We start from the raw sequence: 27,645 nt of genomic DNA, 5'->3' as shown, positions 1-27,645 counted from the left end.
AAACAACAAATCTTTTTAAAAAATGCAACTCTCTCCTATGTTCTTGGTTCCTCAACACTGTGCCCAGGGTAGCATGCCAGGAATCAGAGACCTGGTTGTCTTATGTCTGCCATTAATATCTTTGACCACAGTTGGACAACAAAACAAAACAAAACAAAACAAACCTCTCCCCCACACACAAGAAAAAAAAAACCTCTATTCAAACATCGGCCTTCCATTCCCGCTGACCTCGGTTTGTCTATATGTGAAATTAGGAGGGGCTGCAGGATGACCTTTCAGGGTTAATGACCTCTCCTAGGATCCCTTCTTTTATCCCACAGAGGCTGGCAACCCTCTTCAAGCAGTCCTGAGAAAGGAGAGCACAGAATAGCCTTTGAGAGAAACTGAGGCACAGTAAGGGCCTGCTCAGTGAGTCCTGTCCCACTCCTGCAGATCTGTTTTCTCAATAGGATTTGGCTCACAACCACCTCTCTTTTCTCCCAAGCCACAGGTAGTGTCACGTGTTGAGCTGACAAGCACGGTCACTGAAGCTTTTGTTTGTGTGGCTGAGACAGGAAATGTGTAAGAACAGTGGTTTCCACAGGCTTCTAGACCCTTCTCATCCTCCTGCTTGCTGGGGAACTTAGGGTTGCTGCAACATCAGGGATTGGGGTTTGGGCCTCCGCTTCTTACCTGGACCTCACAGCCTATTTTGTTGGAACTTTCAAACCCTTGAGGGTTTGCGTGGCTCCTCTGAGCGACTAAAAACAGCCATGCACAGCCGTGTCCTGCCACAAATGTTGCCTGCACTCTGTGGCCTCTCTCTGTGATATCAGATCCTGATGTGCTGGCTGAGCAGGCTGAACTGAGAGGCTCTCGGACCACTTTGCTAGAACCACTGCTTCCCTAAGTTGTAAAGTAGAGGAGAACTTAGCAACCCATGCAGATGCTTTCTCTAGGGAATTGAGTCTTTCAGATGGGCAGCCCTGGGCTGACTACAGCCTGCACGCATGCACGCACACACACACACACACACACACACACAGAGAGACTGACACAGAGAGAGAGAGAGACACACACACACACACAGAGAGAGAGAGAGAGACACACACACACACACGAGAGAGAGAGAGAGACACACACACAGAGAGAGAGAGACACACACACACACACACACAGAGAGAGAGACTGACACACACACACAGAGAGAGAGAGACTGACACACACACACACACAGAGAGAGAGACACACACACACACACAGAGAGACTGACACAGAGAGAGAGAGAGAGAGAGAGAGAAAGAGACTGACACACACACACAGAGAGAGAGAGACAGAGAGAGAGAGAGAGACTGACACACACACACACAGAGAGAGAGAGAGACTGACACACACACACACACACAGAGAGAGAGAGAGACTGACACACACACACACACACACAGAGAGAGAGAGGGACTGACACACATGCACACATACACACACAGAGAGAGAGAGAGAGAGAGAGAGACTGACACACACACACACACACGAGAGAGAGAGAGAGAGAGAGAGACTGACACACATGCACACAGACACACGTGCACCCATATATACACACAAGCTCACATGCACACATACTCTCCTCTCTCTGTCTCTCTATGTCTGTCTCTGTCTCTCTCTTGTCTTATACTGTGTCTGTTTAGGATTTTATTTCTGTGAAGTAAAATGGAAGGCAGGTTGGGGCTCCTGGTTACTTTAAGAACTGAGAAGAGGACTGGGGAGATGGCTCAGTGGTTAAGAGCACTGACTGCTCTTCCAGAGGTCCTGAGTTCAATTCCCAGCAACCACATGGTGGCTCACAACCATCTGAAGTGAGATCTCATGCCCTCTTCTGGTATGTCTGAAGACAGCTACAGTGTACTTATATATAATAAATAAATCTTAAAAAAAAAAAAAAGAACTGAGAAGAAGGGGCCAGCTCAGTGGTAATGGGCACTTGCTGCTCTCCAGGAAGACTGGGGTTTGGTTCCCAGCATCCACTTGCTGGCTTACAACCATCTGCAGCCCCAGTCCAGAGGAGCCGATGCCTCTTCTGACTTCCTCAGGCACCAGGCACACACACCGACTTGCAGGCTAAACACTCATACACATAAAATAAAAACAAATCTTGAGAAGAGGTAGAGGAGGGCCGAGAAGGGGCCGGAGATGCCTCAGTGGGTTTAGGGGCTTGCTGAAGTTTCACGACTTGAGTTACATCCTTGTGTTTGCTAAGTGGAATCCACATGATGGGGTGGAGACAACTAACTCCTGCATGTTGTTCTCTGACTTCCATGTTTGCTCTGTGACATACATATGCACATGCATGTGCATGCACTCATACACATACATAATATACATATATGCACACATGCATACATATACATACACATATATAAACATAAATACATGTACAGACATACCTATACACACATACATATACATACATATGCACACACATAAATATACAGAAATGCAAACACACATACATATACACACATGAATACATATACATATATACACACAGTTATACATACACACATACATTCATGTACACACATACATATGCACACACATACATACATACACACATACATGCATACATACGCACATACATATATACAAACATACATATATACACATACACATATACACACATACATACAAATACATATATACACACATATATGCACAGAGATATACTTATACACACATACATACACACATACACATATACCATACATACATATACACACATACACATATACATACATACCTATATATACACATATACATACATACATACACACATACATACTTATACACACACACACAAATAGATAAATGTAAATAAAAGAAGTGAGAAGACCCTGTGTCCTGGGCTCAAATTCTCCGGGGTTGGGGATTTAGCTCAGTGGTAGAGCGCTTGCCTAGCAAGCGCAAGGCCCTGGGTTCGGTCCCCAGCTCCGAAAAAAAAAAATTCTCCAAGTAAAGCTGCAGTCACTTCAGGATGCCCCTGCCAGTTCACTGCAGTCCCCAGCGTCCCACATTGTCTTTCAGCCAGAAATGGAATGCTTATCATCATTTATTGCCACCTCTGTGCTATTATTTCATGACTCAGAGGGTAAGGGATTGGGGTCTCACATTACCAACAGAATTAGAAAAACCAGTTCACTTACAGTTTCTGACTGTCCACTTTATAACACTGCATTGTAGAACATAAATGTCTATCTCTGGGGCATCATTTGTTCCTCTTCTCTGCCACCAGGCCAGCAGCGTGCTTACCATTACATCGTATAGTCCTCTGTCAAGCCATGTGCTCAGTGACACAGGCCTTCACTCATCAGGAGCAGAATGAGGGACAAAGGGGTACAGGAATCGGGACACAGGCATAGTCTCTAACAGACGGGCTTGCTATGCCAAGGAGAGAGGGAGGAGCTAAAGCTGGGTGGGGGCGGCTGTGGCCTTCTGCTGGGCTCCTGGACTTTGCTTATGCCTCCAAGCTTGGGGACATTGGAGGGCTGAGGCAGTGTAGACAGGGGAGCTCTATTGTAAAAACTCGGCCACTCCAGGGAGAGGCTCCGGTCACACTCTCTACTGCATACTGCAGACCCATCGGGAGAAGTCAGCTGTACACTCCAGTTTTGTTGTTTGCTTTTATTGAGATAGGTCTCACTATGTAGACCAGGCTGGCCTCGAACTCCTAGAGCTCCACCTGTGTTTGCCTCCCAAAAGCTGGGATTGAAGGCATGTGCTACTACACCCAACTCTCAGGCATGGTTTTTGTTTGTTTTTTGGGTTTTTTTGTTTTGTTTTGTTTTTTGTTTTGTTTTTTTTTTTTTGTTTTTTATGTCTTTTTTGTTTGTTTTTACCACACAGCCCCACTGCGGTTTCCTGGTGGATCTCCTAGAAGCCCCTGGGGGGCATACTCCAGGCAGGTCTCTCCAGTGAGATGGGGCAAGCAATTGGCCTGGTAGATGAATTTTATACTGCCGTGGTTCAGGGGACAATTCACCTCATGGAAACCAGACTTGGGAGACTTGTCACAAGTACCAAGAAGGTCATCATCCCAGCCATTGTCAGCATCCCAGACCTGCACCCTGAGGGGTCCCCCTGTGGACAGGAGCACATTCCCAAAGTCCATCTTGTCACTCCACGAGGGATGGTTATTGTTCCACACTACACCGGTCCTGATCTCCTGGCCACCAAAGAAGACCTTCAGATAAGCATCCGTAGATGTGATGTAGTCCCCCCACAGACCCTTGGCCTGGAAATTCCTTACCATCAACTTGGCCAAGCCCCTCTGGCGTGGGCAGCAGTCCTGGTTGGTGACCTTCGAATCCTGGCACACACACTGGCATGAATCACGACTACTCTTATGCTGGCCTGCCCTGCAGGGCCGGTTACAGTCTCGCCAGCGAGCCCTGCTCATCACATAATGGCTGATAGCCTGTCTCAGTGCCTCTCGCTTCGGGTCCGAGTCTTCCAGTAGTATGTGCAGGGGCTCCAGGCTGTAGTCCACCACATCAGGCCTGGTGGGCAATGAGGCTATCCAGGTAGAGAAGTGCTCAGGGGTAGCTTGGTTCCCGAAGAGCAGGTCATTCGAGGAGTCAAGGGGGCCACCGAGCACTTCGACATGACGCTCACGGTAGGTCTGGTGGAAAGAGGTGGCGATTTTGTGTTGTTTCTTCTTCTCCTCGCAAGCTTTGTATTCGCTTGAGACACTGGCTTGGGCACCGATGCTGACCTGGGCTTCCACGCTCAAGCAGTCTCCTACCTCATCAGCTGTGAGCCCATCCAGGGTCAGCTGACAGGTACGCAGAGCCGTGAGGACCGAGACGCGGCCACCTAGGTCCACAGCCGTAATAAAATGAGTCCCATAGGAAGAGATGAGTCTACGGTAAGCATGCTCTGTGGAGCTGTTAAAGTTGTGGGGAAGGTTCTTGAGTGCCTTTCTGAAGTCAGGGTGGAGTGGAGGCTTTTGTGCCAGGCGAAAACTGTGGAGAGGGCAGAGCATTAGAGGAGCCTAGTGTGTGGTATTTCTCTGATTCAGTAGCACCTTCAAGACCCCGCTCCCCCACATATACACACACACATGAAAGGACACCGGGGCTATCTGGTAAAAAGGAAGGGGTTAGCAGGAGTTGGAATAAAAAGATTGCGGTCAAAATATATACATGTAGTGAAACCCATTGTTAAAATTTAGAATTAAAAATGTAAATGTAAATAAATGAAAATGTAAAGTGTGTGAATATGGAGGAGTAAAGGTTGCCGCTAAGCCTGCTAACCCGAGTTCGATCCCCACTTAGTAGAAGCAGAAGACACCTGCAGGTCGTCCTTGATCTCCTCACACCTGCTGTGACACACACACACACACACACACACACACACACACACACACACACACACTACATTAAAAAGTAAAGACATATTTTTTAGATGCCGGGCAGTGGTAGTGCATGCCTTTAATCCCAGCGCTTGGGAGGTAGAGGCAGGCGGATCTCTTTGAGTTCCAGGCCAGCCTGGTCTACAGAGCGAGTTCTATCTAGGACAGCCAGGGATACAGTGATGAGGGAGGATGCAGTCAGGTCTCCTGTCTCTGTCCCTACTCAGGAAGAATCCATGGGAGACTGGCAATGCCTGGGAGAGAGGATTTGGGTCCTCACTGCCTGTATTTAAATGTCACCAAGCTAGGACTCAGAAGCAATCTTGATTCCATACCCCTTTCTCCAGATGTAGGTGCTCATGGATAGAGGAGGACTATCGTGGATAATGATAGACAGACAGACAGACAGACAGACAGATAGACAGATATAGAGATATAGAGATAGATGGTTACATACTACATAGATGATAGATAGATACATAGATACAGAGTACATGCATACATACATAGTTACAGATACATAGTTACATAGATACATATATATAGGTGAAACATAATACAGTTAAATACATGGATAGATAGATAATTACCTATATACATAGTTACATAGATAGACAGATATATAGATACATAGATGATAGGTAGATAGGAAGAAAGAAAAAAGAAAGAAAGAAAAAAGATGGATGGATGGATGGGTGGATAGATAGATAGATAGGGCTATAGGGTCTGGCATCTAAAGACCAGTGCCCTAGTTAGTTTCATTGTCTCCTTGATACAACCTAAAATCACTTGGAGAGAGTGTCTTAGGGAGGAATTTTCTAGATCAGATCAGCTTGTGGTCTTGCCTGTAGAGGATTGTCTTGATTGCTTTAATTGATGTGGGAAGACCGAGCCTGAACGTGGGTAGCACCATTTCCTGTTTTGCACCCTGGACTGCAGAACAGTAGAGAAGGCTCAGCACGAACGCATTCATTTCTCCCTGCTTTTGACTGTGGGTATGGCATGACCAGCTTCGTCAAGTTCCTGCTGCCTTGGCGTCAAGCCATGATCGACTGTGACCTGGAACTGTGACTACAATAAGCCCTCTCTCCTTAGCTGCCTTTTGGTCAGGACATTTTATTACAGCAACAGAAACTAATCCAGAGCAGTGGTTCCTAACCCGTGGGTCAAGACAACCCCCCCCCCCACACACACACACAGGGATTACATATCAGATATCCTGGATATTAGATCTTTCCATTATGGTTATGAAGTAGCAACAAAATCATTTTGTGGTTGGAGTCACCACCTTAGGAACTGTATAAGAGAGTCACAGCGTTAGGGACGTTGAGAACTACTGATTCTAGAGTGACCAGGATTTGGTATCCTCCTGTGAAACAGTAAACTCCACTCCGCTAGACCACTTAGAGTGTCCCACCATTCTATCTGTTCCTCTCTCCCTTGCCTCAGTTCTTACCTGTACATGCGACACTCCACTGTGTCAGTATTAAAGTTGTATTGGTCCTGATGGGCCTTCTCGGCTGCAAAATTGGCTATCTTGGAATGGGAGCCAGCCACGGACACATGCACGTTTGCTTCCGGTTTAGGGTTCACATCCAGCCCCGCACGCCAGTCGTTATTGATATTAGCAGCCGCCTCCCGCGCCACACCCTCCGTGGAGCTGACCTTGGTTGTGGCCACATTACGCTGGCAGTGTGAGCCGTGAGGCCGCCAGTGGGCGATTGCCACGGGTAGGCGCTGTATAGCGTCATTCATCAGGGCGTTTTTACAGAGGGTGCAGGTGCGGTCAGGCCTCAGGAACTTCCCTGTGTTCACTGGGAAGGAGCTGGAGCGGCGGAGGGTGGTCACATCCACACCTTCCCCAGCCGCCCACACACCAGGCACGAATTTGTGCTTCTGCTTGCATTCTGACCGAGTGGCAGTGTAGCAGGGAGCAGGGACAGGTCGTGGCAGCAGCAGGAAAAGGCCCAGGAGGAACAGGTACGCGGCCATGATGCTGCGGGCACAGTAGTCATAAACTCCAGAAAGCTGTGGGAACAGGGATGAAGGATGCTCACCTCTCGCTCGCTCGCGACTGGGGAGCATCAGGAGAGAGAGTGTGGGCCTCTCTTAAGTTATTGCGTGCCAGAGCTGGACTGGCTTCATCCACTGTGCAGAGAAACCCAGAGAGATTAAACATATAGCCCAAAGTCACACAGCCAAGAGGAGCCCCATGCTGCGATTTTACTCTCAGACCTAGCAGGAATCAAGGTGGAAGGCTATGAGCCTGGACAAGAGCATCTGTAATAGGTTTAGGCTCCATGTGCCATTTCCTACTCAGAGTGGAATACTTTTCCTCCCCTCCCCCATTCTGGGGATGGACCCCAGAGTCTTATGCGTGGCAGGCAAATGTTCTACCACTGAGCCACACCCTACCTCTTATTTTTGTTTGTTGTTTGTTTGTTTGTTTATAGATGAGGTATCATAGCTCCGGATAGCTTTGAAGTCGTTCTGTTGCCTGGGCTAACCTTGTCAAGCCTGTGGCACCAGGCATGGCTCCTAGCTGATTCCTACTTTCTCTCCTTCTCTTATTCCAACGGTGACTTCTGTCTTTCCCTTACAGTTACGGAGAGACAGCGAGCTCCCCGCACATCCCGTGACTGCTCTGAGCCTTCGGCAAGGGCACCAGCCTCAGCTCTACAATGGACGAAGGCTGCCCTGTATCTATACCCTTGGCTGTAGTGTGGGAGACCTGTAAGTGTACCCTTGCAAGCCCTTCTGCCGCTCAGGTTTTCTGTCTCGGCCTAGGACTTCACACTTCTACCGGGTGCCTACTGGGTAGCAAATCCATTAGAAGGCTCTTCCTTGCTTTGAGGAACTGCAGGGGGCTGTTTTCTAATTTCCCGCTAGCTCCTCTCTGTCTCAGCGTTTCTCTACCTGTGGATCTTGACTACAGGAAAACACATTTCCAATGGTCCTGGGAACCCCCAACCATAAATTTATTTTCATTACTTCATAACTGTAATTTTGTTGTTTTGCGGTTTCTAAGACCATTGGAAATATGTGTTTTCCAGCGGACATGACCCACAGATGGAGAACTGGCTTCTTCCAAGGCCCTCGGAGGTCTTTTTTTTTTCTCCTCTGCCTGGCAGGGTCCTACATGAGGGATCGAGGTGAGCAGAGGCCTCCATCAATCTAGCTGCAGCCTTCTGTGATCTACCTAAAGCAGTGACTTGGAGGCAGAATTCAGGCAGGGTAGGGAGATAAACAAGCAATCGAGAATCCCAACAAGCTTTCTGGTCATCCTGCTTACGAGACCAGCATACTCGTGACTTTGACCAAAGGGCATTAGCCTCCTTCTGGTCTTCTTTGTATCATCAGGAATCTATTTAACAGGTTTTGGCTTCTTTCTCCTTTCCTCTCTCATCCATTCCTTCTCTCTTTTCCCCTCCCCTTCCTTGTGTCTCTCAAGATGGGATTTCATCATGTCCCCGGATGGCAGACGTAAGTGTGTTCCCTACATGGTCCATTTGCATCACTTACAAACTCTAACTGGCCAGAACTGGTGGAATAACCTTTGAGACTTTGGACAGTCATTTACACATGAACTCCAGAGTAGCCACAAACCCGATGAAGGAATTAGAGATGAGCTTGAAGGCTGGCTACTAGTACTTCTGGTTCCTAGCACTTCTGGTTCCTTCTGGCTGTACCTCCTCACTCTCTTTCCCAGGGTACCCCAACCTTCCTGCTTCCCACCCTCCCTCCTCCTTACCTGAAGTCCCACAGAGATGCCACTGCTGCTCAGGGGGACACTTGCGTTGCTAGCGGAGGCTTTTTAAAATACTGCCATTAATTCCCAGGCAGGCCCACCCTAGCCGACGTCATATCGTTAGTACTTCCTGCCCTGCCCCCAGATTGTGGTCACAGGTCCCCACCAGCACCCACCCTGTTTGTCACCTTCTCATCCGGCTTGTGACAGCCTTCAGGAAGTCAGCTGTGAAGGCCAGGGGCTCATCTGTGAAACAGAGCTGTCAGGTGTGGGACTCTGGTGTGGACCACAGGACAACTGACTGCTCCCTGCTTCCGAGTTGAGTGTTTAGGATGGGATAAGCTGTCAGGAAGGGTTGCTGAAGAGTGGCCTGGGCTTGCGTGGCTGGGCAAGGGGCTTCAGCCTCTTCACGTCTCAGCTCCTTATCCAAAAGTGTGGCTAATCACAATGTCCCATGGGAGGGGACGTGAAGATATGGTGCAGTGCTTAGGATTAGACTTGACCTTTATTCATTCTCAATTCATGTGACTGTACTTTCCTCTCTGGGGAGTAGGGAGAGATACTCAAAGCTGGTGCCCACTTCCTGTCCATACCTTCATCCCAGCCATGCCTCAGGTTTGAGCAAGCTAGTACTGTGGAAAGACAGTTGCCCACTCTGCTCTGCCTGAGGTTACTGTGGGGAGGTTTCCATGGGTGGAGTGACTCATGAGCACCTTCTGGGGGCAACAAAAAAATCATGCTGGTTATGAGGTGGGTAAAAGCGGACAGGGTGGGGGTAGTTTTCAACACCCCTAAGTATGAATTTGATGGGAACAAGTAGTCACAGGCCCAGGCCACACGGTCACAGACCAAGTAGCCGCAGGCCCCAGGCCTCACGGTCACATCTCACCCTGCCTTATGCTGCCTTTCTCAGAACTCGGCCTCATTAGTTACTCTCCCAGAAATTGCAGCTGCCCTGTGGTCCCAGGTGCCCAGGTGACCTGACTGAGGTGCCAAAGCTCAGAAACATTCAGTCCCTAACCATGTTGGACGGACAGCCAGCATGTAAGGTGCAGAAACCTGCAAAAAGCCTGCGGGAAGAGAGTCGAGAATCTAAACAGGTTCCAGTCCAACTGCACCAGAAATCCACTCTTAGCAGTTTTTTTTAAGTCCCAAATTTGATGTATGAAGTCAAAGGGAGGCGACTGCAGACGTCGCTCAGGGTATCCCACTTGCCTAGCATGGGAAAGGTCCTGTGGTTCATCATGTTCTGATTCCTGTCGGGGTCGCCACCATCATCACCATTTTATCGCCGTGATCATCATCACATCGCCGGCATCCCCACCAATCTGCCCCATCTTCCTCGGTATCTTCACCGTCATCATGTTGTTGACATCGCCATCCCATAATACCGGCACCTCTATCACTATCAGATCACAATCACCCGACATCATTATCACCATCTCTACCACTCCCCACCACCACCATCACGAGTAAACCTTTGTCTTCTTCAGACCCCTTCTAGCAGGGGCTGGAGAGATGGCTCCGTGGTTAAGAACACTGACTGCTCTTCCAAAGGACCTGGAACTCACACAGCAGCTCACACCTGTCTGCAACTCTAGTTCCAGACCTTCTGACACCCTCACACAGACATACACGCAGGCGAAACACCGATGAGCATAAAATAAGAGTAAGATTTTATATACATATATACACATATACACATGCACACATGCACACATGCACACATGTACACATATACATTACACACACACACACACACACACACACACACACAGAATTCTTCTAGCAAATGACAAGACATGTATTCCTCAGGTTCCCACTGGGTGTACCCAGTAGAGAACCATGATGAGGCCCATGTTTCTGACAGCTCTGGGCTTATCTCTTTGATGAAAGTTGCCTTGTCGGTTGAAACTCAGAGTCGAAGTGTGCCGCAGACTGGTTTATCCTCAGAGATAAACACCTGCCCTACACACACCCATTGAAAGTGTTTGACCCCGCGGGTTTTGCTCTGTTCGGAGAGCTGTCCATCCGCCACTACAGCTGACTTTAGAATATTTCTACTCTCATAAGGAAACCATGGGTTGGAGATTTAGCTCAGTGGGGATTGGGGGTTTAGCTCAGTGGTAGAGCGCTTGCCTAGGAAGCACAAGGCCCTGGGTTCGGTCCCCAGCTCCGCAGCACTCCTCCCTGGGCTCTGCTTCAATGCCTGCTGCCAGGTTCCTCCCTTGACTTCTTGCCTTGATTTCCCCCCAGGGCACTGTGACTCAGGATACATAAGCTAAATATACCCTTTCTTCCCCACGCTGCCTTTGCCCATGGTCTTTTATCGCAGCCCTAGAAACCTAACTAAAACATTTATTTTCACGTAAATGAAGTCACGCAATAGCACCGTTTCTGTCTGCCTTGTTTTTGACCAGGAGTTTTAAGGTTCTTGAGTGTTGTAGCACGTGCCAGCTTTTCTATGGCTGAATCGTATAGGATCCTGTGGCCGTACCACATTTGTTTACATATGTATCCGTTGATGGTCATATCAAGAACAACTCTGCTAGGAACATTCTCATACAAATTTCTTATGTGAAGAGATGTCTTCATTCCGTTCGGTTTATAGCTAGAAGTGAAACTGCAGGGTTATGTGATAACTTCTGTTTTATTGATTGATTGATTGATTGATTGATTGATTGAGACAGGGTCTCCCTATGTATCCCTGGCTGTCATGGAACTGTGGTAACTTTCTTTCTTTCCTTCTTTCTTTCTTTCTTTCTTTCTTTCTTTCTTTCTTATTTATTTATTTATTTATTTATCTATTGAGACAGGGTCTCACTTTGTATCCCTGGCTGTCCTGGAACTTGCTCTGTGTACCAGGCTGGCCTTGAACTCACAGAGATCCAGCAGCTTCTGCCTCCCAAGCACTGGGACTAAAGATGTGTGCCAACAACACCCAGCTCCGTTTTGTTCTTATAGGAACTGTTTTCCCAAGTGGCTGAAACATTTTACATCTCCACCAGCAGTGTGTGAGGCTCCAGCTTTTCCACACTGTTTCCCACCTGTTATGGCTTGTGTATGCTTGGCCCAGGGAGTGGCACTATTAGAAGGTGTAGAGTACGTGTGTCACTGTGAGCGTGGGCTTTAAGACCCTCATTCTAGCTGCCTGGAAGCTTGTATTCTGCTAGCAGCCTTCAGATGAAGATGTAGAACTCTCAGCTCCTGCACCATGCCTGCCTGGATGCTGCCATGCTCCCGCCTTGATGATAATGGACTGAACCTCTGAACCTGTAAGCCAACCCCAATTAAATGTTGTCCTTGTAAGACTTGCCTTGGTCATGGTGTCTGTGCACAGCAGTAAAACCCTTGCGATTGTCTGACTGTGCTACCTTCTCAGGTATGCAGAGACTGTTTACCACACTTTGTATTCAGATTTCCCTAATAGTTAAAGTTAGGTCTCAGCCTCTGCCCTCCTACCCACCCCACCCCTGACGAATCCTATTTAACACACCAAAGCAGACCTGGTGGCCAGGTTTTCCCAGCATGCCTCCATCCCTACCTGTGACAGAGCCCTCCTGGCTGGCAGACCACAGTGCCCACTACTCTGAATTCTTCATTCAGGGGCTGGGCTGCCCTTCCCCCAGCCAACCTTCTCTATATAAGCCAACCATTTTGGTTATCTGGCTAATCTTTTGGATCTTCAGGCTGCTGCCCTCCCCCCACCACAGATTCACCTGTCCCATCACTGTTCCCCTCTCCTTCTCACTGTGTGGCCCAGCTCAGTCTGGTCATGTCAATTCCGGATGTGTCCGCCTCTGACTCTGCTCTCCCTTTTAGCTACAATAAACCTTCTCCACCATACCTAGGAGCAGTCATGCCTTTTTCCTTTTGTATTTTTTTCATTCATTTAAGAGATGTATCCTTTTGCATGTGTTCACGGACCCTTTGCTTATATTCTTTGGAAAACTCTCTTTCAAATCCTTTGCCCGGTTTCGAACTGAGGTGTTATTGTTATTATTATTATTATTATTATTATTATTATTATTATTATTATTATTATTATTATTATTTAGTTCCTTGTATGTTTGGATTCTAGACTATTCTCAGACACATAGTGAGCCAGGATCACAGCTTGTTCTTCAGTGACAGGTTCCTGAGGGGTAAGGACCAGGGGATCAGAAAATGAAGAAGATAGCAGAGTTTGGGGTCAGGAGGTCTTGGTTTTGTTTTGTTTTCCTGTTTTTTGAGATAGGGTTTCTCTGTGTAGCCCTGGCTATCCTGGAACTCACTGCGTTTGACCAAGCTGGCCTTGGACTCAGAGATCTGCTTGCCCCTGCCTCCTGAGCGCTGGGATTAAAGGCATGCGCTACAGGAGGTCTTGCATAAGCTATGCCTTGTGCCAAGTAAGTTTATTCACAAGCACAGCATCTTCTATATGGTTTGCAGGGGGAAATGAGAAGTGTCAGCTTAAAGCTATCACACACTGGGATGATGTCAGCAAGAAACTAATCGATGCTGCCCAAGGGGACACAGGACATCTCAAGTCCACTACGCACGGAGCACAATGATAGCCCCGGGTCACTTCTAGGAGGAAAAGCCAGTTTGCCAGGAACCAAAATATTAATTCCTTTGCAGTTCTGCTCCAGCCTCAGGCTGGCCTTGCCAGGTCTGTCCCTGGGCAAGGACCTAGAAGGAGTACTCCTTTTCTTCTTCCACCCGTTTCTCTGAGGAGGGCTTGGAACCCGCCCGGCTCCCAGCACATGGTTTGCAGATATTTCTATTCTGAGTCATCTTTTCATTGGCTTCTCTTCTGTCTTCTCCTCCTTCCTCCTTTCCTCTTTGCAGTACTAGGAGTCGAAGCCAGGGCTTCTCCTGTGCTGAGCAAGAGCTCTTCCCCAAGGCTCCGTCCTCAGCCTCCTCTTCGATCTTTCATTCCTTTAAACAAGCGTGTGAGGCTGCAGGTGCTGTAAGCCCACAGCACACAGACATATGGGCAGGCCAAACAGCCATACATGTAGAGTAGAAAAAGAATGTGAGGGGCTGGAGAGGTGGCTCAGTGGTTAGGAGCACTGACTGCTCTTCCAGAAGTCCTGAGCTCAATTCCCAGCAACCACATGGTGGCTCACAACCATCTGTAATGAGATCCAATGCTCTTTTCTAGTGTGTCTGAAAACAGCTACAGTGTACTAAAATAAAAATAAATAAATAAATAAATAAATAAAAGAATGTGAATATAATTTTTGAGATTTATTAATTTTTTAAAAAATTCTTTTTATTTATTTGTTATTCATATATTACATCCAGACTTCAGTTTCCCCTCCCTTCCCTTTCCTCAGTCTCCCTCCCCCATTTTCTCTTCCCCCTTCCCTGACCCATCCACCCTTCACCTTCCCTTAGAAAAGAGGTCTTCCAGGGATATCAACCAAATACGGCATAACAAGTTATAGGCATATATTCTCATTTCAAGGCTGGACCTGGCAATCCAGTGGGAGGAAAAGGGCCATAAAAGCAGTCAATAGAGTCAGAGACAGCCTGTGCTCCCACTGTTAGGAGTCCCATAAGAACACCGAGTTAACTCAACTGTAACATGTGCAGAGGACCTAAGTCAAACCCATCCAGGCTCTGTGATCTCTCTGGGCTACTTGAGTCCCAGTCGGTTGATTCTGGGTCCTGTTCTGTGATGTCCTTGATCCCTCTGGCTGTTTCAATCCTTCCCCCCTTCCTTGGCAGGACTCTCAAGCTCTGCCTGATCTTCGGGCCGTGGACTCTGCATCTGAGTCAGGTGGTGGAGGTGCAGGCCTTTAATCCCAGTGTGTGGAAAACTGGCAGGTGGACCTCTGAGTTCTAGGCCAGCCTGGTCTACATAGTAAGTTCCAGGATAGCCAGGGCTACACAGAGAAAACCTATATTGAAAAACTTTTTTAAAAAGATGTCTTATGTGTATGGGTCTTTTGCTTGTATGTGTCTGTGCACCATTTGCAAGCAGTGACTATAGAGGCCAGAAAGATGGCCTCAGATCCCCTGGAACTGGAGTTACAGCTGTAACTTGCCATGTGGGTGCTGGGAATGGAACCCAGGTCCTTTGGAAGAGAAGCCAGAGATCTCAGCCCCTGAACCATCTTTCCAGCTCCTAAGCTGGCTTTGAACTCACGCACGCTATAGCTCAGGCACGCCTTGTACTTTTGGCTCTCCTGCCCCCGATTCACGAGCAGCTGGAACTACAGGTCTGCACCATCACGACCATTCTCTTGCTGCTTCCTGATGTTGTCCTTTTAAAGTACAGGTGTGCTCAATTTTGACGAAGTATAATTTATTACTTTAATCCCATTGCTAATAGCTCTGATTTTCTGGCTCTCAAGGGCCAAAGGTCATGAAAATTCTTCTGATCATCAGTCCAGCTCCTACACTTAGACCTCTGGTCTTGGGGGTAACTTCTGTGTGAGAGTGTGAGAAAGATGCTGACCATGTGTGCGTGTGCATGTGTGTGTGTGTGTGTGTGTGTGTGTGTCTGACAGAGAGAGAGAGAGAGAGAGAGAGAGAGAGAATTCCTCTCGATTAAACAAAGAGAGAAACAAACAAAAACCCTCCACAGATACTAGCTATGATCTGAAGGTTTGTGTCCCTCTAAAGCTCCCGCTAATGCTTACTTCCTAGTTCAGTGGTGGTCGGTGGTGGGACTGTAGGAGGAATACAGGATTAGAGTTCTTCTGAAAGGGCTTTTGAGGGGTCCGTTGTGTCCTTTTATCCTTCTGGTCTCTTGCTGTGCAAAGACACCACGACAATGTGCTTTCTACAAAACAAAGAGTTAAACCCTTACCAGTCACTGACTCTTGGATGTCCCAGTCCAAGTAACCATGGGAAATACATGGCATTATTTATAAATTACCGGGTTGCTACAGTTTCCCAGGATCCATGAGTTAAAAACCTAGTCTTCAAAGTCGTATGCTAATAGTATTTAGGAGTGGAGCTTTTGGGGAGAATTAGAATTAAATAAGATCATCAAGGTAAGACCTCCCCCCCCATAATGGCATCAATATCATTAGAAGAAAATTGGGGAGGGGCTGCAAATGTGTTCAGTGGTTAGAGCTCTCTCCTAACACACGCAAAGGTGCAGTACAAACTACAACACTACGTACACAGGTCACGGAATATCTACAGTCCCAGCATTTGGGAGGTAGAGGCAGGAGGTCTAGAAGATCAAGGTCACCTTCAGCTAGATAGTACATTTAAGGCCAGTGTGGGCAATGTGCCTAAAAGAGAAAGGGAGAGATCAGACAACTGAAGTTCTTTTTTTTTTTTCTTTTTTTTCCTTTTTTTTTTTTTTTTTTCGGAGCTGGGGACCGAACCCAGGGCCTTACGCTTGCTAGGCAAGCGCTCTACCACTGAGCTAAATCCCCAACCCCGAGACAACTGAAGTTCTATGCCTTCCTGTGGGACACCTTCTACTAGGTTATGTCGCAGCAAAAGGCATTCATGGACATCAACACCGTGGCTTTAGAACAGCGAGCTGAATGAACCTCCATTCTTTATAAATTACCTGGTGTCGGGTACTGTGCTATAGCAATGGAGAAAATGGCCTAAGACACCGGTCAGAGGCCTTCTGTTGCAGCCTAAGGTAGTGTCTATATAGAATGTGTGAGGGAACATCTGAGGCTGCTTGCAGCTTTTTATAGATACCAAGGAGTAAATCACAGCTATGAAGAATAACAATGTATCCCTTCCACAAACTCTATCTGAAAGTTCCGTGTGATGGTTGTGGTTTACCCTGTAGTTCTTTCTCTCTGACTCCTTTTCTGTCAGGGGCTGTGAAGTTTAGATGCCCCTTCTCTGCCTTTCACTGTGCAATCCACACTTCTGCTCTGTCTCCCTGGCTCCTGTAAAGAAGCTGGAGAATCATTTCCCCCTTTCTGTTCCCCAGAGAAGCCTAGGATTCTATTCTTACAGATGAGTCCAGACTTTCAATGGTTGTAGCACACTTAGGCTTTCTTTCCCACCCTCTTTTCTTTTCTCCTCCATCCCTCCCTTCCCTCCCTCTCTCCTTCCTTCCTTTCTTCCTTCCTTCCTTCCTTTCTTTCTTTCTTTCTTTCTTTCTTTCTTTCTTTCTTTCTTTCTTTCTTTCTTTCTTTCTTTCTTTCTTTCTTGTCTTTTGCTTTTCTTCATTTTCACCCCCCAGTATCAGTTTTGGCAAATGACATTTCTTGTAGAAAATTTCAGACTTGCGGCCTTGAAGTTATTCATAGTATGGTACCTTCTATCTTTAAAGCAGAGCTGTCTGAGTTGGTAGGACGCTATTTTATTTTATTTTATTTTTAGAAGGAGTCTCTCTGTGTAATGCTGGCTGGCCTGGGACTGGCTTTGCAGAGCAGGCTGGCCTCAGACTCCCGTAGATCACCTGCCTCTGCGTCCAAGCACTAAGACTAAGGGTGTGCGTCATCGCGCCTGGCTTGATCCTGGTTTTTTTTTTTTTTTTTTTTTTTTTTGTTCTTTTTTTCGGAGCTGGGGACCGAACCCAGGGCCTTGCGCTTCCTAGGTATTGATCCTGTTTTTTAGAAGGATTTTTTTTCCCTAAAGAATTTTAGATATTGTGCGATATTTTTAAAGACACCATTCTTGGATTATTGACCACCTCTGTGTAGAGGCATTTTTTCTACTTTGTTAATTGTTTTCCTATCTTTTTCATTTTTCTCTATGATTTGGGCTTCTGTTGTTCGTTTTCCTAACTTTTTTTTTTTTTCGGAGCTGGGGACCGAACCCAGGGCCTTGCGCTTGCTAGGCAAGTGCTCTACCACTGAGCTAAATCCCCAACCCCCTAACTTTTTTTAGAGACACTCATCAATTTTCAGTCTTCTTTTAGGAAAACTAAGGTTACTAAACTACCTATTCCTTACATATTTTTGAAAAAGATTTATTTATTTATTTATTTATTTATTTATTTATTTGACTACATTGTAGCTGTCTTTAGACACACCAGAAGAGGGCTTTGGATCCCATTACAGATGGTTGTGAGCCACCATGTGGTTGCTGGGAATTGAACTCAGGACCTCTGGAAGAGCAGTCAGTGCTCTTAACAACTGAGCCATCTCTCCAGTCCCCCTTACATATGTTTTAATTAATTAGTTAATTAATTTTGAGTATAGGTATTTGGCCTGAATGCATGTGTTCCACTTATATTCCTGGCACCCACAGAGACCAGAAGAGGGGATCAGAGTCCCTGGACCTGGGGTTACAGATGGTTGTGAACCACCATGTGGGTGCTGAGACTGAAGCCAGGTCCTCTAGGAGAGCCAAGCAGCCAGTGCTCTTAACAACTGAGCCATTACTGCAGCCCTATAGCTGTATTTCTTTTCAACTGTTTCTCCTGAGTTTTTGTTATGTGGTCTTTTCATTAAGGCCTTGATGTCTCCTCTGTCTGTTTTCTGTCCCTTTTTTGCATATACATAGCTCAAATGTAATTTAAAAAGAATAGATATAGGGTGGAGAGATGGCTTAGCAGTTAAGAGCACTGACTGCTCTTCCAGAGGTCCTGAGTTCAAATCCCAGCAACCACATGGCAGCTCACAACTGTCTGTAACTCCAGTTCCAGGGAATCTGACACCTTCACACAGACATTTAGGCCATATATGTAGGCAAAACACCAATGCATGTAAAATAAAAATAAATACATCATTTAAAATGAGTATGTAGGAGCAGAGATGGCGTTGAGCACTTGCACCACTAAATACGAAAACTTGTTACAGCCATGCATCAGTGGGTGTTAGCATCAGGAGGGAAAGATGGCTCTGTCACCAGGACTCTGTCACACATGATGCTGACATAGAATGGCAAAAGGAATTGGATACCCACAGAGGAAAGACCTTAAACTCACCGTCGCCTGTATTGAAAAATTACCAAGTTTCTAGAAGATAACATAAGACATTCTCTTTACAATGTTGGTAAATCAAAGACTAATTAAACAGAATTTTTAAAAAGATTTATTTTATTTCGGTGTGTGTGTGTGTGTATGTGAGTGTGTATGTGTATAAGGGTATGTGTATGTGTGTGCATGTATGAGTGTATGTGTATGAGCATGTATGCCTGCATGTATGAGTGTATATGTGTTTATGAATGTGTGTGTATGTGTATGAATGTGTGTATGTGTATTAGTGTGTGTGTATGTGTATGAGTGTGTGTGTGTATGTGAGTGTGTATGTATATAAGGGTGTGTGTATGTGTGTGCATGTATGAGTGTATGTGTATGAGCATGTGTGTATACATGTATGAGTGTATGTGTATGAGCATGTGTACATGCATGTATGAGTGTATATATGTGTATATATATGAATGTGTGTATGTGAGTGTGTACGTGTATAAGGGTGTGTGTATGTGTGTGCATGTATGAGTGTATGTGTATGAGCATGTGTGCATGCATGTATGAGTGTATATATGTGTATGTGTATGAATGTGTGTATGTGTATTAGTATGTGCATATGTGTATTAGTGTGTGTGTCTGTCTGTCTGTGTGCGTGCTCACGCGCGCGCGCGCACGCATGGGTGTCTATGGAGGTCAGAAGAGGGTATCAGACCCCCTGGTGTTGGAGTAACAGGCAGCTGTGAGCTGCCCTACAAGGGTTGAGAACCAAACCCCAGTTCCCTACAAGAACAGAAAGCAATTTCAAGTGCAGATCCATCTCTCCAGCCTCCTAATCAAACTTTTCAAAAAGATCTTTATATAAAGGGAAAATGGTTAACTTGAATCTTATGAAGATTCTGAGAGAGAAGCCTTTGAACTGAGTTTAAACCCTGAACTAAGACGTTAGACATAACGGCTTGAGGGCGAGTTCTCACAGTATTAGGATAGCATTTTCCTGGTTCAGCCGCAAGGGCACCCAGAGGTCGCTGCTGTAAGGAAAGGACCCCAGGCTACATCTTGACCAGTAAGGGAACATGATGTCATTCAAAGAGCACTTGTGTCTCTGGCATGCAAAACACGGGAGTCACAGGCTCATGTAGGCTTGCACTAAGGTGCCAGAGAGCCAGTGAGACTGAGTAACTCGTACCGTGCCCCGATTCCTCGAACCCATCTCTTGAGTAAGCGGTGTGTGAAACTGTGAACAGGTAGCCTGAGTTGCCACCGATCCTTCAGGATGTTGTAGAAGGCGGTACATCTGCTGAGGGACTGAGTAGAGCCAGTTTAAGACAGAGCATATGGAGACCAGGGACAGAATGTCATAGATTAAATTTAAATGTTCTGGGTAAGCTCGTGTGTTTGAACCCTTCATCCCTGGCTAGTGGCACTGTTGCAGGGGCCGGCAGTCGTAAGACTGTAGGGGTGCAGCTCACATGTTAGGAGAGTCTGATTCTGCCTGGCACGATGTGAGGAGCTCTAGCCACATCCGGGCCGCCATGCAGCCCTGCCGTGCCTTCCTGGTCTTCAAACCGGGAGCCAAAAGAAATCCCTTCTCTCTTAATACACTGTTCCTGGGTTTGCAGTCTGTGTCAGAGTTGTCAGCTGTGTCAGAGTCAGAGTTGGCAGCTCCCAACTCTGCAACAGCCTATCACAGGTCCTACTCTGTGCTCGGACCCGCCCCCCTGTCTCCAAGCTATGAGGCAGGAGATGGGGTGGAAGCCACCTGCTCAAATGTCACGTTGCCCCCCCCCCCCTTTTTTAAAGATAGGGACTCACTATGTAGCCCTGGCTAGCCTGGAACTTTCAGAGATCCACCTGCCTCAGCCTCTGTGTGCTGGGATTAAAGGGGTGAACCGCCACACGGAGCCACCTCATTTGTTCTTTACTCTCTCACAAGCAGACACGGCGGTGGACGGGGGTGGGGGTGGGGGGGACGTATACATGAGCACAGTACACGTGTATCTTAGTGAGCGCAAAGCTGAAGGCTCATTCGGGAGCTAGTGGGACTAGGTTTATCACTTGCAGCAAGTAAAAGAGTGTGCGGAGTTATTTACAGAGCCATGCCCCTGGGAAGAAGGGGAAATACCAGGGATTCTATACATGCCCATGTAAGACAGCAAATGCAGGGGCAGGCAGACTTCTGAGCATGCTCAGTTTAAAGTCCCAGAGGTCCATGTTCCAACAGGAGAGATGGCTGACACATTCCTGGGCGTGCTGGGTTGCGAGTCCTAGACCATGCGTGCAGAAAGGAAATAGGGTGGCTATGAATGCCTCTGGGCATGCTCAGTTCAGTACTGGAATAAGTCAAGTTTATTTCAGGTTGCCTAAAAAGAATGAGTCATAGTGACTTTAGTGACCTTGGTGGTTCCTTGTAAGTTTTTCCAAAGAGTCTTTAGCTGAAACAGAAAAGCCTTTCCCAGCCATTGAAAGGGTAGCAGCTTACTCCCCTCAAGTCAGCGGAGGAATTTGCCTCACTTAGCAGTGAACACCAGAGCTGATGGAGAGAGCTCAGGACTGTTCGGACTGAGCACAGGTAGTCAGAGGGCTGCTGAACCCCCAAAGCAGGGTGATAACCCTCCCAGAGATTGCTCAATTTCAGATCTCAATTACAGACATTTCATCCTGAGACTCGAAACCCAAACTGAGTCTTAGGTTTCGGTTTTGAACATTTATATCATGAACCATTTGCTACTCAAGACGGTCTCCGGGAATGGAATGTGTGAGCCTACTTTCTTCACCTGGTTGGTGTAAAGAATGAGATCATGGTTTGCTTGGCCTACAGAGAGGCAACATCTCTAGCTGCACCCTGGTCAATGGGGCTGGATGCCCTACCCATCTATTTTGGAAAACTCAGTTGAGGTCAGCCCTTCTGAGCTAGAGGAAGCTCCTCTTGGCCAGTTGCAGTGGGCTGCGTGACTGCTTAGCTCAGGTCGCCAGCTTTGCTTCTTGTAACATACAATCTAGAAGTCATTTTTAGCTCCATCCAGATTTGGGTCTTCACAGTGTATTTTGATTCTCCGATGTACTTTGCTACCCGACGACCTCATCTTCTTGGGGCTCTGAGCAGAGAGCTCCGCCCAGGGCGCCTGCTCAGCTCCACTGGCCCTAAATGAGCCAGCTGGTGACTGACTCAGGGGCCCTGGGAGGAACTTATGACCCGGTTCCCACCCCATCACCTCCCAGCTTCCCAATGCTGACTTGGCTGAATGACCTGGAGATCTTGCCAAAAAAGCAGCCCTGAGGCCTGGCAGCCAAACAGCGGGGCTGCTGGAGGGCCCAGCTGGGCTCAGCTGCTTGGACTTCTTAAAGAGCAGTGGCACCATGGCCGGTGGGTGACTAATAGTGGCTGCTCCGGGTGTCGTGTTAGCTGTCAGGGAAGCCAATGGATCCCTTGCCGTGACCATGGTGACCTCTGAAATCCAACTGCTGTGTAGTCCAGATCAGGCACGGTGGTAGATGGTCATGCACCCTAAGAATGAACTTCTCTCCCTGCAGGGTGGAGAAGCTCAGTTTGATGAGGATTGGCAAGTTGAATGCTTGGCATCTGAGAAGCAGCCTCCGAGCCCCAGCACTGCCACCGTCTGTCTGTGGGCCCTTACATTGGGTCTGTAAGCTTCTCCAGACCTCAGGTGGCCTTGTTTCTGAAATGAGAAACCATGAAAAAGACAGCAATATCATTTTTAAAGGATTTATTTATTTTATGTATATGAGTACATTGTAGCTGTCTTCGGACACACCAGAAGAAGGCGTTGGATTCCATTACAGATGGTTGTGAGCCACCATGTGGTTGCTGGGAATTGAACTCAGGACCTCTGGAAGAGCAGTCAGTGCTCTTAACCACTGAGCCATCTCCCCAGCTCCATGCAACATCATTTTTAACCCTTCATCGGATGACATTACCCTTGGCTGATTCACAGCATGTTTAGAATAGACTCTTTTAAGAAAAATAAATACATAAACTGCAAATAATAAATTTTTATTATTTCAAAATTTTTTAGATTGGATTTTGTTAGAAGCCTGGTATAGCCTTGAACTTTATTGATGGCATTCAAGAGAGTAGGGCTCACTGGGGTTGGGGATTTACCTCAGTGGTAGAGCACTTGCCTAGCAAGCGCAAGGCCCTGGATTCAGTCCCCAGCTCCGGGGGGAAAAAAAAGAGAGAGTAGGGCTCCCTAGGCCCCTCCTGTCATTATGGGGGATCTGGGATGGTAACTGTGAGGGAGATTGCTCAGTGTTAGGGGCTGAGTTGGAATGGGGATTCTTGCTCTCAGTATCCTTGCTGGGCTGGGGTGGGTGGTCCAGGGTCTTACTCCTTGGAGGCCATGTAGGCCATTATGTCCATCATCCTGTTACTGTAGCCGTATTCATTGTCATACCAGGAAATGAGTTTTACAAAGTTGTCATGGAGAACAATGCCAGCCCCAGCGGAAGAGTGGGAGTTGCTGTTGAAGTCGCAGGAGACAACCTAATCCTCAGTGTAGCTCAGGATGCCCTTTAGTGGGCCCTCAGATGCCTGCTTCACCCCCTTCTTGATGTCATCATGCTTGTCAGGTTTCTCCAAGCAGATGTCATATCCACAATGGATACACTGGGGGTAGGAACATGGAAGGCCATGCCAGTGAGCTTCCCGTTCAGCTCTGGGATGACCTTGCCCACAGCTTTGGCAGCACCAGTGAATGTTCTGGGCTACCCACGGCCATTACACCACAGCTTTCCAGAGGGGCCAGCCACAGTCTTCTGAGTGGCAGTGATGACAAGAGCTGTGGTCATGAGCCCTTTCACGATGCCAAAGTTGTCACAGATGACCTTGGCCAGGGCGGCTAAGCAGTTGGTGGTGCAGGATGCATTGCTGACAATCTTGAGGGAGTTGTCATATTTCTTGTGGTTCATACCCATCACAAACATGGGGGCTGACCCTTTTGGCCCCAACCTTCAAGTGCTCCTCAGCCTTCTCCATGGTGGTGAAGACGCCAGTAGACTCCATGACATACTCAGCACCATCATCACCCCATTTGATGTTAGCGGGATCTCGCTCCTGGAAGATGGTGATGGATTTCCTGTTGATGACAAGCTTCCCATTCTCAGCCTTGACTGTGCCATTGAATTTGCCATGGGTAGAGTCATACTGGAACATGTAGACCATGTGGTTGAGGTCAATGAAGGGGTCGTTGATGGCATCAATCTCCACTTTGCTAGCTGCAGAGCAGAAGGAAGCCCTGGTAACCAGGCACCCAATATGGCCAAATCCGTCACTCCTACCTTTACTACCTTGGCTACAGGACAAGGTTGGCACTGCACGAGAAGATGCGGCTGTCTCTGGAATAGGGAGGAGCAGAGAGCCAGCCTTGAACTCTTAATCCTCCTGCCTCTGTCTCCCAAGTGCTGGGATCACTGGCACCCGACCCAACTGAGCCCAGTCTCTCCCAGCAGCCTCCCCTTCCAGCAAGGCAGTTATCATTGTTACAATGCTGTGCATCAATGTTCTTGCTGCTGGGACGAATGGCTGACAAGAAGCCACTCCCAGGAGGAAGGCCTTTTTTTTTTTTTAAGATTTATTTTATTTATATAAGTACACTGTTGCTGTCTGCAGACACACCAGAAGAGGGCATCAGATCCCATTACAGATGGTTGTGAGCCACCATGTGGTTGCTGGGATTTGAACTCAGGACCTCTGGAAGAGCAGTCGGTGCTCTTAACCACTGAGCCACCTCTCCAGCCCCAGGAGGAAGGCCTTAATGGGAACCTTATTAGCTCACAGTTCGAGGACCACGTTCATCATATCAGGGAATGTAAGGAGAGAGAACACGGAACACCACACCCATTTTTCACATCACTGGGGACCAGGAAGCAGGTACAAGACAAGGAGTGAGTAGGGCTATAGACCTCCTGGTCAGCCCTGTAGGGATCCCCTTCCTACACCTAGATTCTAACTCCTTAAAGGTCCTATATCCTCCCAAAGCGATGTCACCAACTGGGGACCAAATGTTCAAACACACGAAACTGCCAAGGACATTTTACATTGAAGTCATGCCACAGGTCTCTCCTGGGAACCTTCTCAAGTCTGGGGCCACCAGCATTGACATTGGTGGCTTTCTTGGGAATGCGGTTAGGTATCCCTGCCATTGGCCTGGCCTTCAGGGCCCCGCCCTAGTGCAGATGGAGTTGTTTTCTATTCTAACTTAATTCAGTTCCTTACCCATGTGGCACTGAGTTCTCAGTCTCTGGGAATTTCTCAGACCCCTGGAGAGCCTGCTCTGCCAATCTGCTGAGGGCAGAGGGGGTGGCAGTGTGGTACACATTTATTGAGTGCCTCGTGTGTGCCAAGGCCTAATGAGGCTGAGTGTAAGCAAAGAATTGGCTTCACCCTTAAGAAATGTATAGGAGATGGTGTGGAGAGAGGCTCAGTGGGTAAAGGAGCTTGCTGCTAAGATTGAAGACCTGAGTTCAATCTCCAGGACCCACATTGTGCATAGAAGAAGAGCTCTGACTCCTGCAAGGTGTCCGTTGTCCTCTGACCTCCCCACATGCACTGTGGTACCCTCGCATATGTAAAGAACTGTAAAGTAATAATAATATAATAATAACAAATGCAATAATACAAAATAACAGAATATATTTATATTAATATAAAGAGATAACAGTAATAAAAGTTAAAATAATAAATAAGTAAAAGGGGAAGGGGGCTGGGGATAGCACAGTGCTTACTTAGTGTAGGCAAAGCTCTGGGCTCATTCTGCAGGGGAAAAAATGAATATCATACGTAATAAAGAAACATATACCAAGGAAACAGCAACAAGAAAACAGATCAGAAGTGTGTAAGAGAGGTGCATGTGGTGGGGCTCTGCCTGTGGTTCCAGCTTCCCAGGAAGCTGAGGCAGGAGGTTGTCAGGAAGAGCCCCGGAGTCTCCAAGTCTGCCTAGATGAGAAGGGAAGAGGGAAGAAAAACATAAGAAACTGGGCTTTGAGCTAGGCGAGCTCTGCATGTCTGTTATCCCAGGCTGAGCTAGCAAGAGCTTAAATTCTAGGCCAACCTGGGCTACACAGGGAGACCCTGTCTCAAAAACAAATAAAAACAAAAACAAACAAACAAAAAACAGACAAAGCCAAGAGCTGGGAGAAGTATGTGTCTCCCCAAACCACAATAGGAATCTGCTAACATTCAGGGAGCTTAATTAGAGAAAGGATTGAAAGAGTTGAAGGAGCTTGCAACCCCATTAAGAACAACAATGCCAACCAACCAGAGCTTCCAGGGACTAAACCACTACCCAAAGACTATATACATGGACTGACCCTGGGCTCCAACTGCATATGTAGCAGAAAATAGCCTTGTTGGGGCACCAGTGGAAGGAGAAGCCCTTGGTCCTGCCAAGGCTGGACCCCCCCAGGGAAATGTGGGGGTGGGTAAAGGAAAGAGAGTAGATGGGGGAACACCCTTATGGGGGAGGGGAGAGGATAGGGGGCTTATGGACAGGAAACCGGGAAAGGGAATAACATTTGAAATGTAGATAAAGAAATATATCCAATAAAAAATTATATCCAAAAAGAAACAAACAAACAAACAAACAAAGTAGCAATCATTCAGACACATCAACCTTCAGAAAGCTCAGTGAGGGTTCAGTCTGAGTGGCAGGATGTGGAGATGAAATGAGAACTCTGGTTTGCAAGTGTTAAAGTTCAGTACAAGGAGGTGCTGAAGAGATGGCTCAAGTGTTAAATCTTCCACAGGACCCAGGTTCGATTCCCAGCACCCACATGAAGAAAGGCATCCCAGGGGACTGCACCATGGTTGTCATGGTGGGTAGAGGTGACCTTACCCACCCACTGCTGCTCCCCTTCCCCATGAGGATGCAGACTAAGTACCTAGCTACTTAGAAACAGTCTTTTTTTTTTTTTTTTTTTCCGGAGCTGGGGACTGAACCCAGGGCCTTGCGCTTGCTAGGCAAGCACTCTACCGCTGAGCTAAATCCCCAACCCCTAGAAACAGTCTTGACTGGAACTTGGCCTTCTCACTCCTAGCAGAACTTTTCCTTGCTGGGAAAATTCTAGGTATCATGCACAAGGCAATTTGCTTCTGGGTATCATACACAATGCTATCTGCCTCTTGCTATGTCCCAAGCAGGAACACATTCAAGTCATCAGAACTGTCTGTAAATGGGGAGCAGAGAGGGAAGGGCTATTCAGGGGATCCTGTAGGACTTTACAAGGTGCCAGGCACATAGTAGGTGCTCAATAAACATCTCTGTCCTCTTTTATGGATAGGGGTTGGGTAGAGGTACTTGCCCCTGAAAGGATATATAGATGACAACTCGGGACTTCTGAGGTTTTGAGATGAGGTTTACAAATGCTCTGACCAAACTGAAAGCAAGAATTTCCAGGTCACTGTGTGACTCAGCTTGACAGGGGCAGGATCCTGGAAGTGACCAAATATCACCTCCAGCCTGGCTGCCTCTGAGTGGTTGCCGCAAGGAGGGCTTCTCAGTCATTTAGAGCTTTTGGTTTCTAAGACTAAAGAGGAAATCGAAACCCCAGTGTCAATCCATCTGATGGCTTCTGTTCCCAGGTCGTCACAGAGCTTCAGGACAGACTGTTGGTGGACTTCTACTCTTTCTTTTCCACCCTCCCTTTTCTTCATTTAAAAATACA

The 27,645-nt window shown here is 47.3% G+C and overlaps 2 protein-coding genes across 5 annotated transcripts in view; both read right to left on the bottom strand.

Annotated features, from left to right (window-relative positions):
* Positions 1 to 3,064: 3,064 nt before the first annotated feature.
* On the bottom strand, positions 3,065 to 9,337 carry Prf1 (perforin 1). Of its 4 annotated transcripts, none has more exons than XM_087598249.1 (4): positions 9,135 to 9,336; positions 6,840 to 7,411; positions 4,280 to 4,994; positions 3,065 to 4,195 (listed from the first exon to the last, which is right to left on the bottom strand). In XM_087598249.1, exons 2-4 carry the CDS (start codon positions 7,373 to 7,375, stop codon positions 3,866 to 3,868), a joined length of 1,581 nt encoding a protein of 526 aa, XP_087454375.1. In that variant the 5' UTR covers positions 7,376 to 7,411; positions 9,135 to 9,336; the 3' UTR covers positions 3,065 to 3,865. The 4 variants fall into 4 exon arrangements, with proteins under 4 accessions (XP_087454375.1, XP_087454374.1, XP_087454373.1 ...); XM_087598248.1 differs by having other exon boundaries at positions 6,840 to 7,531; positions 9,135 to 9,256; XM_087598247.1 differs by having other exon boundaries at positions 3,065 to 4,994; positions 6,840 to 7,531; positions 9,135 to 9,337.
* Positions 9,338 to 23,308: 13,971 nt separating this feature from the next.
* Positions 23,309 to 27,645, bottom strand: part of LOC147998632 (glyceraldehyde-3-phosphate dehydrogenase-like) — a 12,390-nt gene continuing 8,053 nt past the window's right edge. Inside the window, exons 2-5 of the mRNA XM_087598752.1 lie at positions 23,933 to 24,218; positions 23,734 to 23,880; positions 23,525 to 23,590; positions 23,309 to 23,467 (exon numbers count right to left, since the gene is read on the bottom strand). Coding sequence (XP_087454878.1) covers positions 23,309 to 23,467; positions 23,525 to 23,590; positions 23,734 to 23,880; positions 23,933 to 24,218 — 658 coding nt within the window. The remainder of the gene's footprint in view (positions 23,468 to 23,524; positions 23,591 to 23,733; positions 23,881 to 23,932; positions 24,219 to 27,645) is intronic.

Source organism: Rattus norvegicus, chromosome 20 (genome assembly GCF_021556685.1).
Source record: "Rattus norvegicus strain SHRSP/BbbUtx chromosome 20, alternate assembly SHRSP_T2T, whole genome shotgun sequence".
Taxonomy (NCBI): Eukaryota; Metazoa; Chordata; class Mammalia; order Rodentia; family Muridae; genus Rattus; species Rattus norvegicus.
This window is presented reverse-complemented; position numbering and strand designations above follow the sequence as displayed.